Source organism: Syngnathoides biaculeatus, chromosome 9 (genome assembly GCF_019802595.1).
Source record: "Syngnathoides biaculeatus isolate LvHL_M chromosome 9, ASM1980259v1, whole genome shotgun sequence".
Classification (NCBI taxonomy): Eukaryota; Metazoa; Chordata; class Actinopteri; order Syngnathiformes; family Syngnathidae; genus Syngnathoides; species Syngnathoides biaculeatus.
In genome coordinates, this window is record NC_084648.1 from 14,907,947 (window position 1) to 14,920,566 (window position 12,620).

Sequence of the window (12,620 nt, forward strand, 5' to 3'; positions counted from 1 at the left end):
GCCACAAAACCGCCGTCATCCTGATGAGACCTGCGGCGTCATGAGATCGGGCTCCGTTTTCCTGCCGCTGTACCTCTTGTGGGGTTGCTTTGGTGAGAGAGGATCGGCGTCACTGTGATCGTTTGCTTTTCCCTGTCTCTCAAGACCTTCTTCCAAAATGGCGCAGCTACATTTTTAATAACAACCAGCCCGAAATTCCATATCACCAGTTTTTGCCCTCCCTTAATTGGTTTCCAGTAATAATCAGAATCAAGTACAAGAACCCATTGATGATTTATAAACAGTGTTGGGGAGAAACGAGTACCAAAACTGATTCACCAGTGGGTGGATAAAACGTTTTGCTGCGTTCCATGAATTTTGAAAAAAAACAGTAAAGCATTTTATTATGGTGGCACGGTGGTTAGCTGGGAAGCGTTGGCCACATAGTTCTGAGGTCCCGGGTTCAATCCCGGACTTGCCTGCGTGGGTTTCCTCCGGGCACTCCGGTTTCCTCCCACATCCCAAAAACATGCAACAATAATTGGACACTCTAAATTGCCCCTAGGTGTGATTTTGTTTGTCTCTATGTGCCCTGCGATTGGCTCTAGCCCGCCTCCTGCCCGTTGACAGCTGGGATAGGCTCCGGCACTCCCCGCGACCCTCGTGAGGATAAGCGGCTAAGAAAACGGATGGTTTTTATTATCGGTTGATTTCGCGGCGGATTTTGTCATGGTCTATGTTTTGTTTTGTGTTGCTTTTGTTTCATGTTTGCTCATTTTGTTAGCTGTGTCCACCTGTTAGCGTTGACCCGCCTCCTTTGTGCTGACCAATCAGCTCCCTCCAGCCTTCTCCAGGTGTTCCTCGTTGTCTCATCAATCTGTGTATTTAACTTCCTGGATTTGCTCAATTTAACTTCCTGGATTAGCTCAACTTCTGTCAGTCCATTGGTTGTCGATGTCAAGTCATGCTAGCTCCTGTGTTGTCTCCCCCCCGCCCCCAGTTTTAGGTTTATTTAAGGTTTTTGTTCTTACTTTGATTATTGGACTCAGTTTAGTTTACTGTTTTTGGAGATTCTGAGCTCCTCCCTCCACTTGAGTCCTCCATGTCTCCGTCCTGCGCTCGTTGCCTTCGTAAGACCGCACCGTTCTCGTTATTTGTGGATTCCTGAATTTCTGGCTGGGACAGAAAAGTTAATACAATTTGAAATTCTTCCTTCCGGCTCAAAATGGTGAAACACAAAACGCTCATCGAAAATGGAAAAAGTCTGTATGAAGGCACTTTTTGATGCTTGATGACCCCCCCCCCGACACAAATGTATAGTCTAATAAATTTGTGACGCATTGTGCGAAGTGCAGAAAACATCCTAGACAATATATTCTACAATTACTTTGGAAAAATGTTTTTCATGAGACTGGTTTGGTGAGGAGGTACTGGAAAAAAAAAAGGAACTATGCATTGTTGGTTTTTCTCTTTGACCTCCATTACTAGACAAAAGGAACATTATACAATGAGAACATGTAAACAAACGGCGCTCAACGTTTCCTCTTCAAACTGCTGAATGAAATGTCTCATAATACATTTTCTTATCCTTCTATCGGCGACCTTATATTTCTATGTTATTGTATGTTGTAGATGTTTTGATTTCCTGTTGATTGCAGCCCTTCATTCCAATAAGCTTGAATTTTAAATTCTTCATTCAGAAGTCAAAATCACTCATTGAAAGTGTCCCTTTTCCTCTCCCGTAGGGCCATCTAGCGAACAAGGGTAAGATCCCTAAAAAGGGAAGCAGTTTCTTTTATCGCCAAACCTCACACTTTCTGTTAGGAAACTGAATGTTGGTTTTTGCATGACTCATGCAGAGAGGCAACCTGCAACTCGACCAGTCTGGTGAGTAAAGAAAAGATTATTGCACAAACGCAACATGAATGATCAAAAGGAATTGTTAAATTCCCTTTCACTCAATTGATGGGCTCAAAATACCTCCATGCAATACAACGCGAGTACCTGCTTGTAGATTCTTTTCTCCCTCCCTCTCGCAAGGAACGAGATGCATCGTCGTGCTTTTTCCAGTGCGTGGGCTCGCCAGCATCAAATACTGGCCGGGATCACATGAGGAATCTGAAAGGGATGCTGGAAGCTGCAATGGACGTTTATACCTTCATGGTAGGCTCGGCCCCGCGATTGCAATCCACAATGGTATTACATGATCGTGAGTCGAGGACCTTTGTCATACAAATTGCCACCTGACGAGTTTACGTTTCTGATTTATATAACGCTCGAAAATCCATCAATCCGGTTATAGCCAGGAAAAAAAAAAACAAGATAAGGAAAGCAGGGCCGGGGTCCGTTACAATAGTTGCTGGCTTTAAACCGGCCAAAAACTGAGAAAAACTCAAAAAAAAAAAAAAATTGACTTCACCTGCTGCATGAAAAAAAAAAAAAAATACATAGACATACTTCTTCAACAATAGAGTGCTTGAAATACCACAGGTGCGTTCCAAGCTCCTGAAGGCATGACCAAGTATGAAGTGTGCTGAATGTGATTTTCCATTCGCCTCCCTCATTTATTACGACCAAGTGGTTGCCGTTCTTAAATTAAAATTTCTGAAAATAACTGCACCATCGAGGCCTCCTGGAAGACAAATCCAAAAGGAGGAGTGGATATGGATATCTACTCTTCATCATGCGATTCAATCGGGTCTTATCTACAGTATTTTCCGGACTACAAGACGCACCGGCCATAAAATGCATAAAAAGCGAAGAAAAAAAAAAAAAACATAAGTCGCAGTGTAGTATAAGTCCCATTTTTTTTTTTGGGGGGGGGGGATTTATTTGAAAAAAATCCACCACCAAGAACAGACATTTCATTTAAAATTTAAATGACGAACAATTTAAAATAAAAATAGAATAGAGGCAACAACAGGCTGAACGGTATGCTTACGTAACGTGCCTAGTATGTTAACATAACATATTAAGAGTTATTCCGATAACTATAGCATAAATAACATACTAAGAAGTTTACCAAAACCATCCATGCCACTCCAAATACCCGGTAACTAAAATCCAATGAAATCTTCATCCTCGGTGTCACGTCTTAACAACTCCGCCAACTCCGGAGGTAGACGACTCGCCGCTTCCTCTTCTACGTCGCTTACGTCCGACTCATCGTCGGTTGCAGCCACAACTAGCCTATTCCAGCCTTTCTGAATCCCGACACGGTGGTTTTGGTTGTCACGGAAGCCCATACTTTGTCGAACCATCCTATGACTTCCCGGAAAGTTGCATGGCGGATTCGCCCGGAAGCTGTGCTCTCCATCAGTCATCAGATACACGGGCCTAGAACGCCCTCTTACGGTTGTCAGTGTGAAATAACCGATAATCGACTCAGAAAATGGATGGATGGATGTAATAACTTGTTAATAATTTCACATATAAGTCGCTCTGGAGAATAAGCCGCACCCCGGCTCAAACTATGAAAAAGAAAAAGACTCATTGTCCAGAAAATATGGTATACAACGAGTTGAAGCTCTTGTTTGTAAACGGGGGGAAAAAATATATATTTCAAAGGAGAAGGGGAGGGGCAGATTTGTTTCGTCAGTTTTCTCAGGTGAGCGATTTTCCCAGGTGGACTGGACTTTGTTGCTCAGTGATGGCCGAATGCAAACGGTGTTCATGGCAATTGTTGCTCCGGCTGCAGATAGTGACTACTAACCAATTGATCACCCCCCCCCCCCCCCACCCCCGTAACTCCAGAAGCAGGCACTCGGGATGAAATGATAAAAAGTATTTTGGGGCGGCTGCTTGAAAGTATGTTTTGGGACTTCAGTCTTTTCAGTGTCCAACGTCCAATTTATTCTTATACAAGAAGATGGCGTTTAATCCGGTTTGCATAATTATTGTTCGCACCAGAGTCTATCATAAATTGTTCTGAAAGAGTCTGTTTTATCTGTCTCTGGTAAGAGGGTGTTGTCGTCAAAAAAGTTTACATTAGTTTAGAAAGAAAACGCTAAAAGAAACGGGACATGAAAAAGTTCTGCATGACTCAGTGACAATAGACCAACACAGACTGAAAGAAACCAAGCTCACGAGCTAACAATTAGCATTGATGCGGCGGTAGGTAACGGAGATCTGAACACAAACGTAGCTCCTACACATCAACATAGAGCATATAACAACACTGTAAACACGGTCATATATTCTTTATCCTCTGAAAAGAACTAAATTTACTGCTCTACTGAAAAGTAGTAAGAGGAGATGACTTCTGTCAGTACGTTTGTCTTGCACTAACCTCATGTCCCCTTCATGTTACAGAGGTCCAGCGCCAGGGGGAGGCACATCAGCCTGCAGGGGGCGTTCTTTTTGGACCCAGACGCGGAGCCTCTCCACAATGAAGCCCTGGTAGAGATGTGGATGGAGGTCAAGATGAAACCGCTGTTGAAGTCAATCAACAGACACGTCCTGGCCTGCCTCAGCACCAAGAACTTCAGCTGCTCCACCTACCAAACAATGTACAGCCGCCGTCTGTCCCAAGACCCGACCCCGTCTCCGTGTTGGCAGTTTTCTGAATGCTCTCTCTGCTCACTTCTCTCAGGGTGAAGGAGCTCAGCCAACATTTCTCTGAGATGATTCCTGCCAGGCAAAAATGGATCTACTCATTCTTCATGTATCCCTACCTGTCAAGACACGGAGTCGATGGTAATGCTGATGGGTTTTATGATTTTGATTGGATTTATGCGTGACCACCGCAATGGATTTGGGAAAATATGACACCATTTGGAGTGACTTTGTTTTAACGGGATGGCTGTTTTTTGAAAAAGACGAGCAACAAATTCGGCATGTTAGTGAAAACCTCTCTAAGACTCCTTCCAGAAAAACTGTTAACCCTTTTTCATCCAAATAATAAAAAAAAAAAAATAAAAAAATAGCGCTTGTGCAAAGACTGCACCAGCTAATTTTGCTAATGCTAATCTGCACACATCAGTGCAGCTTTGCTTACCAACTGACTTTGACATGGTTGTGCTACCATGTAGCCTCGCGCTCAGACTTCAGCAATTTCTACGCAATGGCGAATTTTCAAACAGGGAATATGAGGGACTTATTATGCAAATTTGGCAAAGTGTGACATCACAATTCAGCAACATTAAAAAAATGTCTCACTTAAAACACATTTTATGAAATGTTGACGGAACACAAGATTTTTCTAAATTTACTTTCACACTTGATGGGTGGACAGGCACTCTAGAGACCCAAATATTTGCATAAAGGCCAATAAAAAAAAAAAAATATATATATATATATATATATATATATGTATGTGTGTATCATTTTTTTTTTAATATCTCACCATAAAATACATTGGAATCGCACCAAAAGAACCAAAACATCCTCTTGGTGTAATGCGACAGCATACAACAACATATTTGGAAAGGATGACAACGTTCAGTGAATCTGTGTGAAATGTAAATTATATACTTTATATTTTTGTTGTTGTTGTCTCTGTTCAGGTTGCGTGAATCCAAATGAGAGCAGTGAAGAATGGCTGTTGAAGAATTTCGGCTCCTTCAGCGTCATGGCTAGAATATACGACTTACCAGCGCTGAACATAGTTTTCAGCAGCGTGAGTCCCATTCTGCAATTTAATAAAAATTCAAAACATTTTTTTTTAAAAGCTGCTTGACAGAAGGAAAAACATCTTTAAGCCAAGGATGGGCTGGAGGAACACATTTATTATTTTTTTTTTAATCGCCAGATGGCCCAATCCATTCGAAGATACAGTTTTTAAAAATATATTATAAAATGTATATGTAAGAATAGTTTATTGTAATAATAAAATCTACTTGATTGAATTGTACTATTTCTGATGAGTTCATCAAATATCAAAAAGAATTTATTAAATGTGACCTCCATCTGTAAAATGTTTTATCTAAATAAGAAGAAATTTTACTCATACAAATTCTTTTTTTTTTTTACATATTAAAAAAATAATTAAAATCACTAAATATAGATTGGATTACAAAAAATAAAACATTACAATTTAATGAAAATAATGAATACAAAAATGTATAAATATAACTGAGGTAACCAGGCTCATACAGTAGCAATGTAAATGCTTGGCGGGCTAGATTCATGTACGATGTGGTCCACATATTGCCTATCCGACCTCTATTCCCTTCTCATCTCTTCTCGATGCAGCTGGAAGTTCTTCACCTGCTGTCTCCGGCGCAGAAGGCCGAGCTCCTTATGAGGCCCGAAGTGGGGGGGTTGACCAACGACTCCCTTTCCCTGGTCTTCCACAGTTTGATGGCAGATGACCCACTAGAACACTCCCCCGATTCTGGAGGGAACCACAGCTGGAACGAGTCTGGATACCTCCGACCGACCCACAGCCTGTATTTACCTCCATCTCCTCACAACACTCTCAGAGAGGTTAGGGAACTGAGCACTTCGTGATACGTACATCCTCGCTGTAAGATCGGGGTTTCGTAAACCTTTTCAGTTGTGAAACCCAAATTTTAAATTACATTCCTTCCTGGATCCTGAAATGACCAAAATAATGCTGAATTGCCATCATGTAATAACTGACTTCAATGCAGGTGATTCAAGGCCTCGCGGTGGCTTTCAGACCAATCGGGAGCTTCGTTCATGAATTTGTCACCTTCACCAAACAGGTTACAAACATTCATTGACTACCAAGGTACATCTTCGATGCATACAACTTTCTTCAACCAATATTTCATATTTCATACCCCAGAGAAATGGGTCAGAAATAAGAAGCAGCACGCTGATGCAGTTCCTGCTCAACTGGACTCTGGCGGAGATGGCCAGTCACTACAGGCCCAATCCGGCACCCGTCGCACTGGAAGCGGCAGGATTGGACACGATGGAGGGCTGGTACCGACGCGTCGTCCTACCCATACTTCGGAGGTTTTCCAACAACGACGAATACCTGATGAGCGACCACCTCATGCTCGCCTTCCAACACTTGTTGTATGTCCAAGTCACACTTCATTAAATGTCAAAACCTTCGATTCTGGTTATGTTATGTCCATTCTATGTATGATATAATGTAGGACCATTAGCAACAAGACTCTTCAGTGTCTTTTTGTATGTATGATAACGTTAATATGTTCCGTACTGCAGCTTCTTGGATCACAACGCTGACAACGAGACAGCTGAAGATGTTTGCAGCGTCAGAATTGACGGGAATCCTTGTGGGGTACGTCATAATTTATTGATAAGTATGTGTACACATATCATTTGCATTTTTCAAAAATCCTTCCTGGTTCTCGCCCCGCAGTTGACTGATGCGGTGGGAAATGTGGCGCGCATCATGCACTGCGCGGCTCGTACCAACCTGACCATGTCCGAAGCCGACGTCTTGAGACTGATTTTGGAGCTGACGGAACGTCTCAATTTGTTGATACAGGAGTTTACCACGGCTGTGAGTTCACGAGCCAGTCTACAACTCGAATGTGTCAATCATGGCTTAAAAAATGAAATGAATTGGGGTGCCACTGTTTTAAGCCATGACTGTATCTATGTATTTTGGAGGGTGGCTGGAACTGATAATGGCATTTCCATTCATTTCACTGCTGAAAGATCCATCCATCCGATTTGTACCACTTCTCCGGGTCGGGTCATGGGGGAAGTAGCTTCAGCAGGGATACCCAGACTTCCCTTTCCCCGGCCACTTCTTCCAGCTCCTCCGGAGGGATCCCAAGGTGTTCCCAGGCCACCCAAGAGACATAGTCTCTCCGGCGTGTCCTGAGTCCTCCCCGGGGTCTCTTTCCAATGGGACATGCCCGGAACATCTCACCAGGGATCCCATCCGGAAGGCATCCGAATCAGATGCCCCAGCCACCTCATCTGGCTCCTCTCAATGCGGAGGAGCAGCGGCTCGACACTGAGTTCCTCCCAGAAGACCGAGCTTCTCACCCTATCTCCAAGGGAGAGCCCGGACGCTCTTTGGAGGAAACTCATTTTGGCCACTTGTATCCGGGATCTTGTTCTTTCGGTCACGACCCACAGCTCATGCCCATCAGTGAGTGTAGGAACGTAGATCGACTGGTAAATTGAGAGGTTCCCCTTTCGACTTAGCTCCCTCTTCACCACAACAGACCGATAGAAAGTCCACATCACTGGAGATGCTGCACCAATCCATCTGTCGATCTCCCGCTCTATTCTTCCTTCCCTCGTGAACAAGACCCCAAGATACTTGAACTCCTCCACTTGGGGCAGGATCTCATGTGCTGAACGATGATTTTAAAATCCAAGTGTTTTGAGTTCCACGCATAGGCACGGAACTAATGAAGGTCCTACCTCAAGACAACAATGTATTTTCTGTAACTAACTTTCCCAACGGTTGCACGTCAATTCAACACGACTGCTTCCTTTTGCGTTTTCAGAACTTCACCGAGGTGGCGTCTGGCTTCCGGGAAATCTTCAGCGAGGCCAACCCTGCCGCTCTGACTCAGGAAAACCCGCAAGACCCGAAAACCGTCACCATGTGGTTCTATATCAAGTTGTCACCCCTCCTTCCCAACATATCCGCCGACTTGCTCTCCTGCTTGAGCACCAACGACTTCTCCTGTCCCGCCTACCAAACCCTGTGAGTTCGCCACTGATTTCCTCTCTCCATGACAGACAGTCGCATGTTTATATACACAGCAGAATCCCTTTTCAGTGGTTCCAGTAATAATATTTATCATTTGTCGTTGCGCAGAGTCGCTCTCCTCAGCAAACACGTCGGCTACTTGGATCCCCGTGCGATCCACCACCGAAACATCTACACGCACTTCATCTTTTCATTCATGTGGCGTCAAAACATGTCCGGTGAGTAAAAAAGAAATACCCTACTGTACGCTTTGGTGAGGATCTGGATAAAGAAGTTGCCGCTACAGGGAATTCGTCAAAATATTCTCATTAAAATTACAACGGGTAAAATACAGTTCGAAACCGATGTCCACCATAAACTTGAGCCATCTCCTTTATGACTCCATTGAATATACAGTGTACCTATATCAATAAACAAGTTTTGTTTCAGATGCATGCTTCTCAGCTAATAACAGCAAAGAATGGCTGCTGAAGAATTTCGGTTCCTTCTCGCAAGTCGCTAACATCACAGACTTCTATAACCTCAACCCAAAGTTCTCAGGAGTGAGTCACACACATCAAAACTCAGTCAAGCGACGGCTCGACCGCAGGCTGAAGACATATTTTTTGGTCTAACCCTAACCCTGCCTCCCCAGCTGGACGTCCTGGACCAGCTGTCTCCAAAACACGCAGCCCAACTGATGCTGCTGCCTCTCCCGACCCCTCCCGAGAAGGACGTCGTCGTCGGAGAGGTGTTTGAATTCCTGCTGGAGTCCCCCAGAGAGAGGAGGCTTCAGGAGGTCTTGCGTGAGCTGGTCAATCTGGCCGAAGAGGTGATTGTCCTGACGGATTGTGCTATGTTGATGCTCAGCAGTATTTCAAAACCAGGAAAGTGAGCTAAACCATTTGGGATTTTGCAGGTCGGCTTTCCCTGCGCAGTCTACAAACCCATGTGAGATTTTTTTTTCTTTCTTTCTTTAAAAAATCTTTGAAAAATTATGTTATTCTTTTTTTTTAAATTTTTGTTACGCTTCTTCAGTTTTGAGCAGTTGCAAAGCGCCATAGTGTCTGTGCCTCCCGATATGGAATTTCTCATTCGGGAGACAGTGGACCAACTCATCCAATTCACGCCGGAAGGTACAGAAGACTTTCCCACAGACCCGTACATTACATTCACCCCATGAGCAAATTAATATTGTTGTTTACATATTGCGGCTGTAAACTGGAATTGAGTGTGTGTTTTTTTTTTTTCTTTTTCTGTTTCTCTCCCAGAGTGCATCCCTGACAACATCAAGGTGACCTTTGGCCTACCTTACTTTTAATTTACATTCACCCTATTGGATAATATTCTATTTCAGTTCTACTTTAACCCACTCTTTTTTTTTTTCACAGTGCTTGATAATCCAGATTAATGGTAATGTTTTTTTTTTTTAAAGTAACATATTTGTCTAGCTCTACATCACATAGGGTGAATTATAAAGGGTGACAACTAAAAATAAAATTATCTACCTTGACAGAATTGCTCAGATTGTTTTTCCTGGTGATGTCACTTGTTACTAGGCAGAGTTTTGAGTGAACAATCACTGTGCCACATAAATATGGTAAACTGGCATCCTGTATATCACACAACAATTAGAGCCTGTACAATTACTTTGTATTAAATATGAAATACAGTGGAAGCACGGTGGTGCAGCTGGTAAAGCGTCGGCGTCACAGTTCTGAGGTCCCAGGTTCAAACCCGGACCCGCCTGTGTGGAGTATACATGTTCTTCCCGTGCCTGCGTGGGTTTTCTCCTGGCAGTCCGATTTCCACTCAAACCTCCCCAAAACACGCAACATTAATTGGACACTCTAAATTGCCCCTAGGTGTGATTTGTGAGTGCGGCTGTTTGTCTCCATGTGCCCTGCGATTGGCTGGCAACCAGTTCAGGGTGTACCCTGCCTCCTGCCTATTGAAAGCTGGGATAAGCTCCAGCACTCCCGTGACCCATGTGAGGATAAGTGGCTAAGAAAATGGAATGATGGATAAAATACAGTGTACTCCCGTTCTCAACTCACTAAAACATTTTTCCTTGATCCCAACAGATCGCCAGAGCACAAAAAAAATAGACATGGGTTAGTTACTTCACCCCGCCTCCCCAAATCCAGCAATCTCCAAATTTGCAAAAATGCCAAAGCGTGAATATTGCGGGGTTCACTCTTTTGTATTTTGTTAGCACAGTGAGGTCTTGGTGAGCTAGTATCTATCTGTGCTATCCTGTGGAACTCCTCAAAACATGTAGTTACTAATCATCATTGTGTGCAATTTTACAGCGACAGACATCTGCAAGGGAAGTGAGAGGTAAGTTGTACCCAAAAAAAAAAAAACACAAGTCGCCACCCTGTTTGCCTTTCTGTTTTCCTAACGTGCTAATTACGCAGTTCCGACCTTCATCTGGCCCTGAGTACATCTCCGGACGTCCCCTGCAACTTTACACTGGAGGAATACGCATGCACACAGGTGATATTTTATATTTGAGTTTCTTTTATTATGAATTGTGTGTTTTCCACTGTTGGGTCACCAGCCTAGTCTTTTTCCGCTAGCCGAAACGCCGTCAAAAGTACTGACCTATTAATATGCATTCCAGCTGCCGAACTTCACGGCCAATCAGCTGGCGTCTCTTCTGTTGTGCAATCTGCCCAGCGACAGCAAACATTCTGTAGTGCGTTGGAAAACCCTGCTGAGTAATCTTTCCGACATCTTGGATCCGGCCTTGGACATCCTAGCCAGCATGGTTAGTGAATGAAGAAAGTCATAAATAAATGAAGGACAGACAATTCAAACAACTTACTTTTTTTTTTTTTTTTTTTTTTGCACAGCCCGAGAACGCAATCGGACCTTCAGCGCCTGAAATTCTGGATGTGATCGGCGAGATCCGCGTGGCGCTGCTGAGCGAAGCCCAGCTACAGAACGCCAGCGTTATCGCCGAGTGGTTCTCGGAGCGCCTGAATGCCTTCCTGCCGTCGGCGTCCGCCAATTTCCTGCGCTGTCTGAGCCACAGGAACCTCAGCTGTCGATCCTACCAACAGATGTAAGCACATGAAAAATTATAGATAAAATACGTAATAGCAAAAGAAACCTAACAAAATAAAACATTCTGATAATATTGTTGGTCTTACAAATTATGGCCAAAAATGCTTACTTAATGGTAAGTGGCTAAGGTTTGACACTAAGGCAATTTAGCTCAACGTTAGCAGGAAACTGTCTTTAAAATCATATTTCCATGGCTCAGTCAGCTTAATATTGTGGTCATTTGATAGATAATGTTACCAAGATCAAATATTTAATATTTGCACTTCAAAATTAAACTCTCATACAAAAGATGTAAATTAAGCTAAAATACCCCCAAGCTTCTTTACTGTTATATTCTTTTGTAATTTTACACCCAAATCAAAATGCTAAGAGGTTGCATTGAACTGTTATGAAAAATAAAATTAAAAATTAACTTAATTGTACTTCTGGGCAATATGTCTATATAGTAACGTTTCCAATTATTTGCACAAAATGCAATTCGCATTTTAATAATGAAAAAAGCTAATGACAGACGTTTTTTCCCCTAAAAATACTACACAATGCTAAGACTTTTATATATATAATGTTGATTAGAAAATTACTCCGCTCATGTTGTTCATTTATTACAGGGAATTTAAGTCAGTTTTGGAGAAAAAGTCATTAATAATAGTGACCAGATCACTATTTCCAAAACTCTAACGGTGCTTTCATAAACTAAATTTAGCTCCTCTCTTTTCGGGGTCATGATGTTAGTGTAAGCAGGGATGCAGTTTTAAATACTGGATAAGATTAAAAAAAAAAAAAAAAAAGACAGGCACGGGAAGATGATGCAAACTCCACACTGGCGGGGTTGGGATTCGAACCCCGGTTCCCAGAACTGTGAGGCAGACGCTCTAACCAGTTGCTCAACCGTGCCGGAATAATATTTTTTATGTTCTTGGGAATACATCGTACTGTAGCCACTGAAATATTCACCTAGCCTAAATCTTTTTGTTCA

General features: G+C 42.9%; 1 protein-coding gene across 6 annotated transcripts in view; it reads left to right on the forward strand.

Annotated features, from left to right (window-relative positions):
• The first annotated feature begins 886 nt into the window (after window positions 1-886).
• Window positions 887-12,620, forward strand: part of LOC133506703 (uncharacterized) — a 35,565-nt gene continuing 23,831 nt past the window's right edge. The window contains exons 1-24 of one of the 6 annotated variants that reach the window (XM_061831100.1): window positions 887-1,241; window positions 1,725-1,743; window positions 1,839-1,866; window positions 2,020-2,142; window positions 4,291-4,487; window positions 4,571-4,674; window positions 5,484-5,596; window positions 6,172-6,405; window positions 6,573-6,647; window positions 6,731-6,966; window positions 7,120-7,195; window positions 7,277-7,420; window positions 8,385-8,587; window positions 8,702-8,811; window positions 9,023-9,135; window positions 9,228-9,404; window positions 9,492-9,523; window positions 9,611-9,708; window positions 9,844-9,866; window positions 9,964-9,985; window positions 10,885-10,912; window positions 10,993-11,071; window positions 11,199-11,345; window positions 11,431-11,642. In XM_061831100.1, coding sequence (XP_061687084.1) covers window positions 1,205-1,241; window positions 1,725-1,743; window positions 1,839-1,866; window positions 2,020-2,142; window positions 4,291-4,487; window positions 4,571-4,674; window positions 5,484-5,596; window positions 6,172-6,405; window positions 6,573-6,647; window positions 6,731-6,966; window positions 7,120-7,195; window positions 7,277-7,420; window positions 8,385-8,587; window positions 8,702-8,811; window positions 9,023-9,135; window positions 9,228-9,404; window positions 9,492-9,523; window positions 9,611-9,708; window positions 9,844-9,866; window positions 9,964-9,985; window positions 10,885-10,912; window positions 10,993-11,071; window positions 11,199-11,345; window positions 11,431-11,642 — 2,630 coding nt within the window. In that variant the 5' untranslated portion in view covers window positions 887-1,204. Of the gene's footprint in view, window positions 1,242-1,611; window positions 1,744-1,838; window positions 1,867-2,019; window positions 2,143-4,290; window positions 4,488-4,570; window positions 4,675-5,483; window positions 5,597-6,171; window positions 6,406-6,572; window positions 6,648-6,730; window positions 6,967-7,119; window positions 7,196-7,276; window positions 7,421-8,384; window positions 8,588-8,701; window positions 8,812-9,022; window positions 9,136-9,227; window positions 9,405-9,491; window positions 9,524-9,610; window positions 9,709-9,843; window positions 9,867-9,963; window positions 9,986-10,884; window positions 10,913-10,992; window positions 11,072-11,198; window positions 11,346-11,430; window positions 11,643-12,620 lie in introns of all 6 variants that reach the window. The other 5 variants (XM_061831103.1, XM_061831102.1, XM_061831104.1 and 2 more) reach the window with 5 other exon arrangements.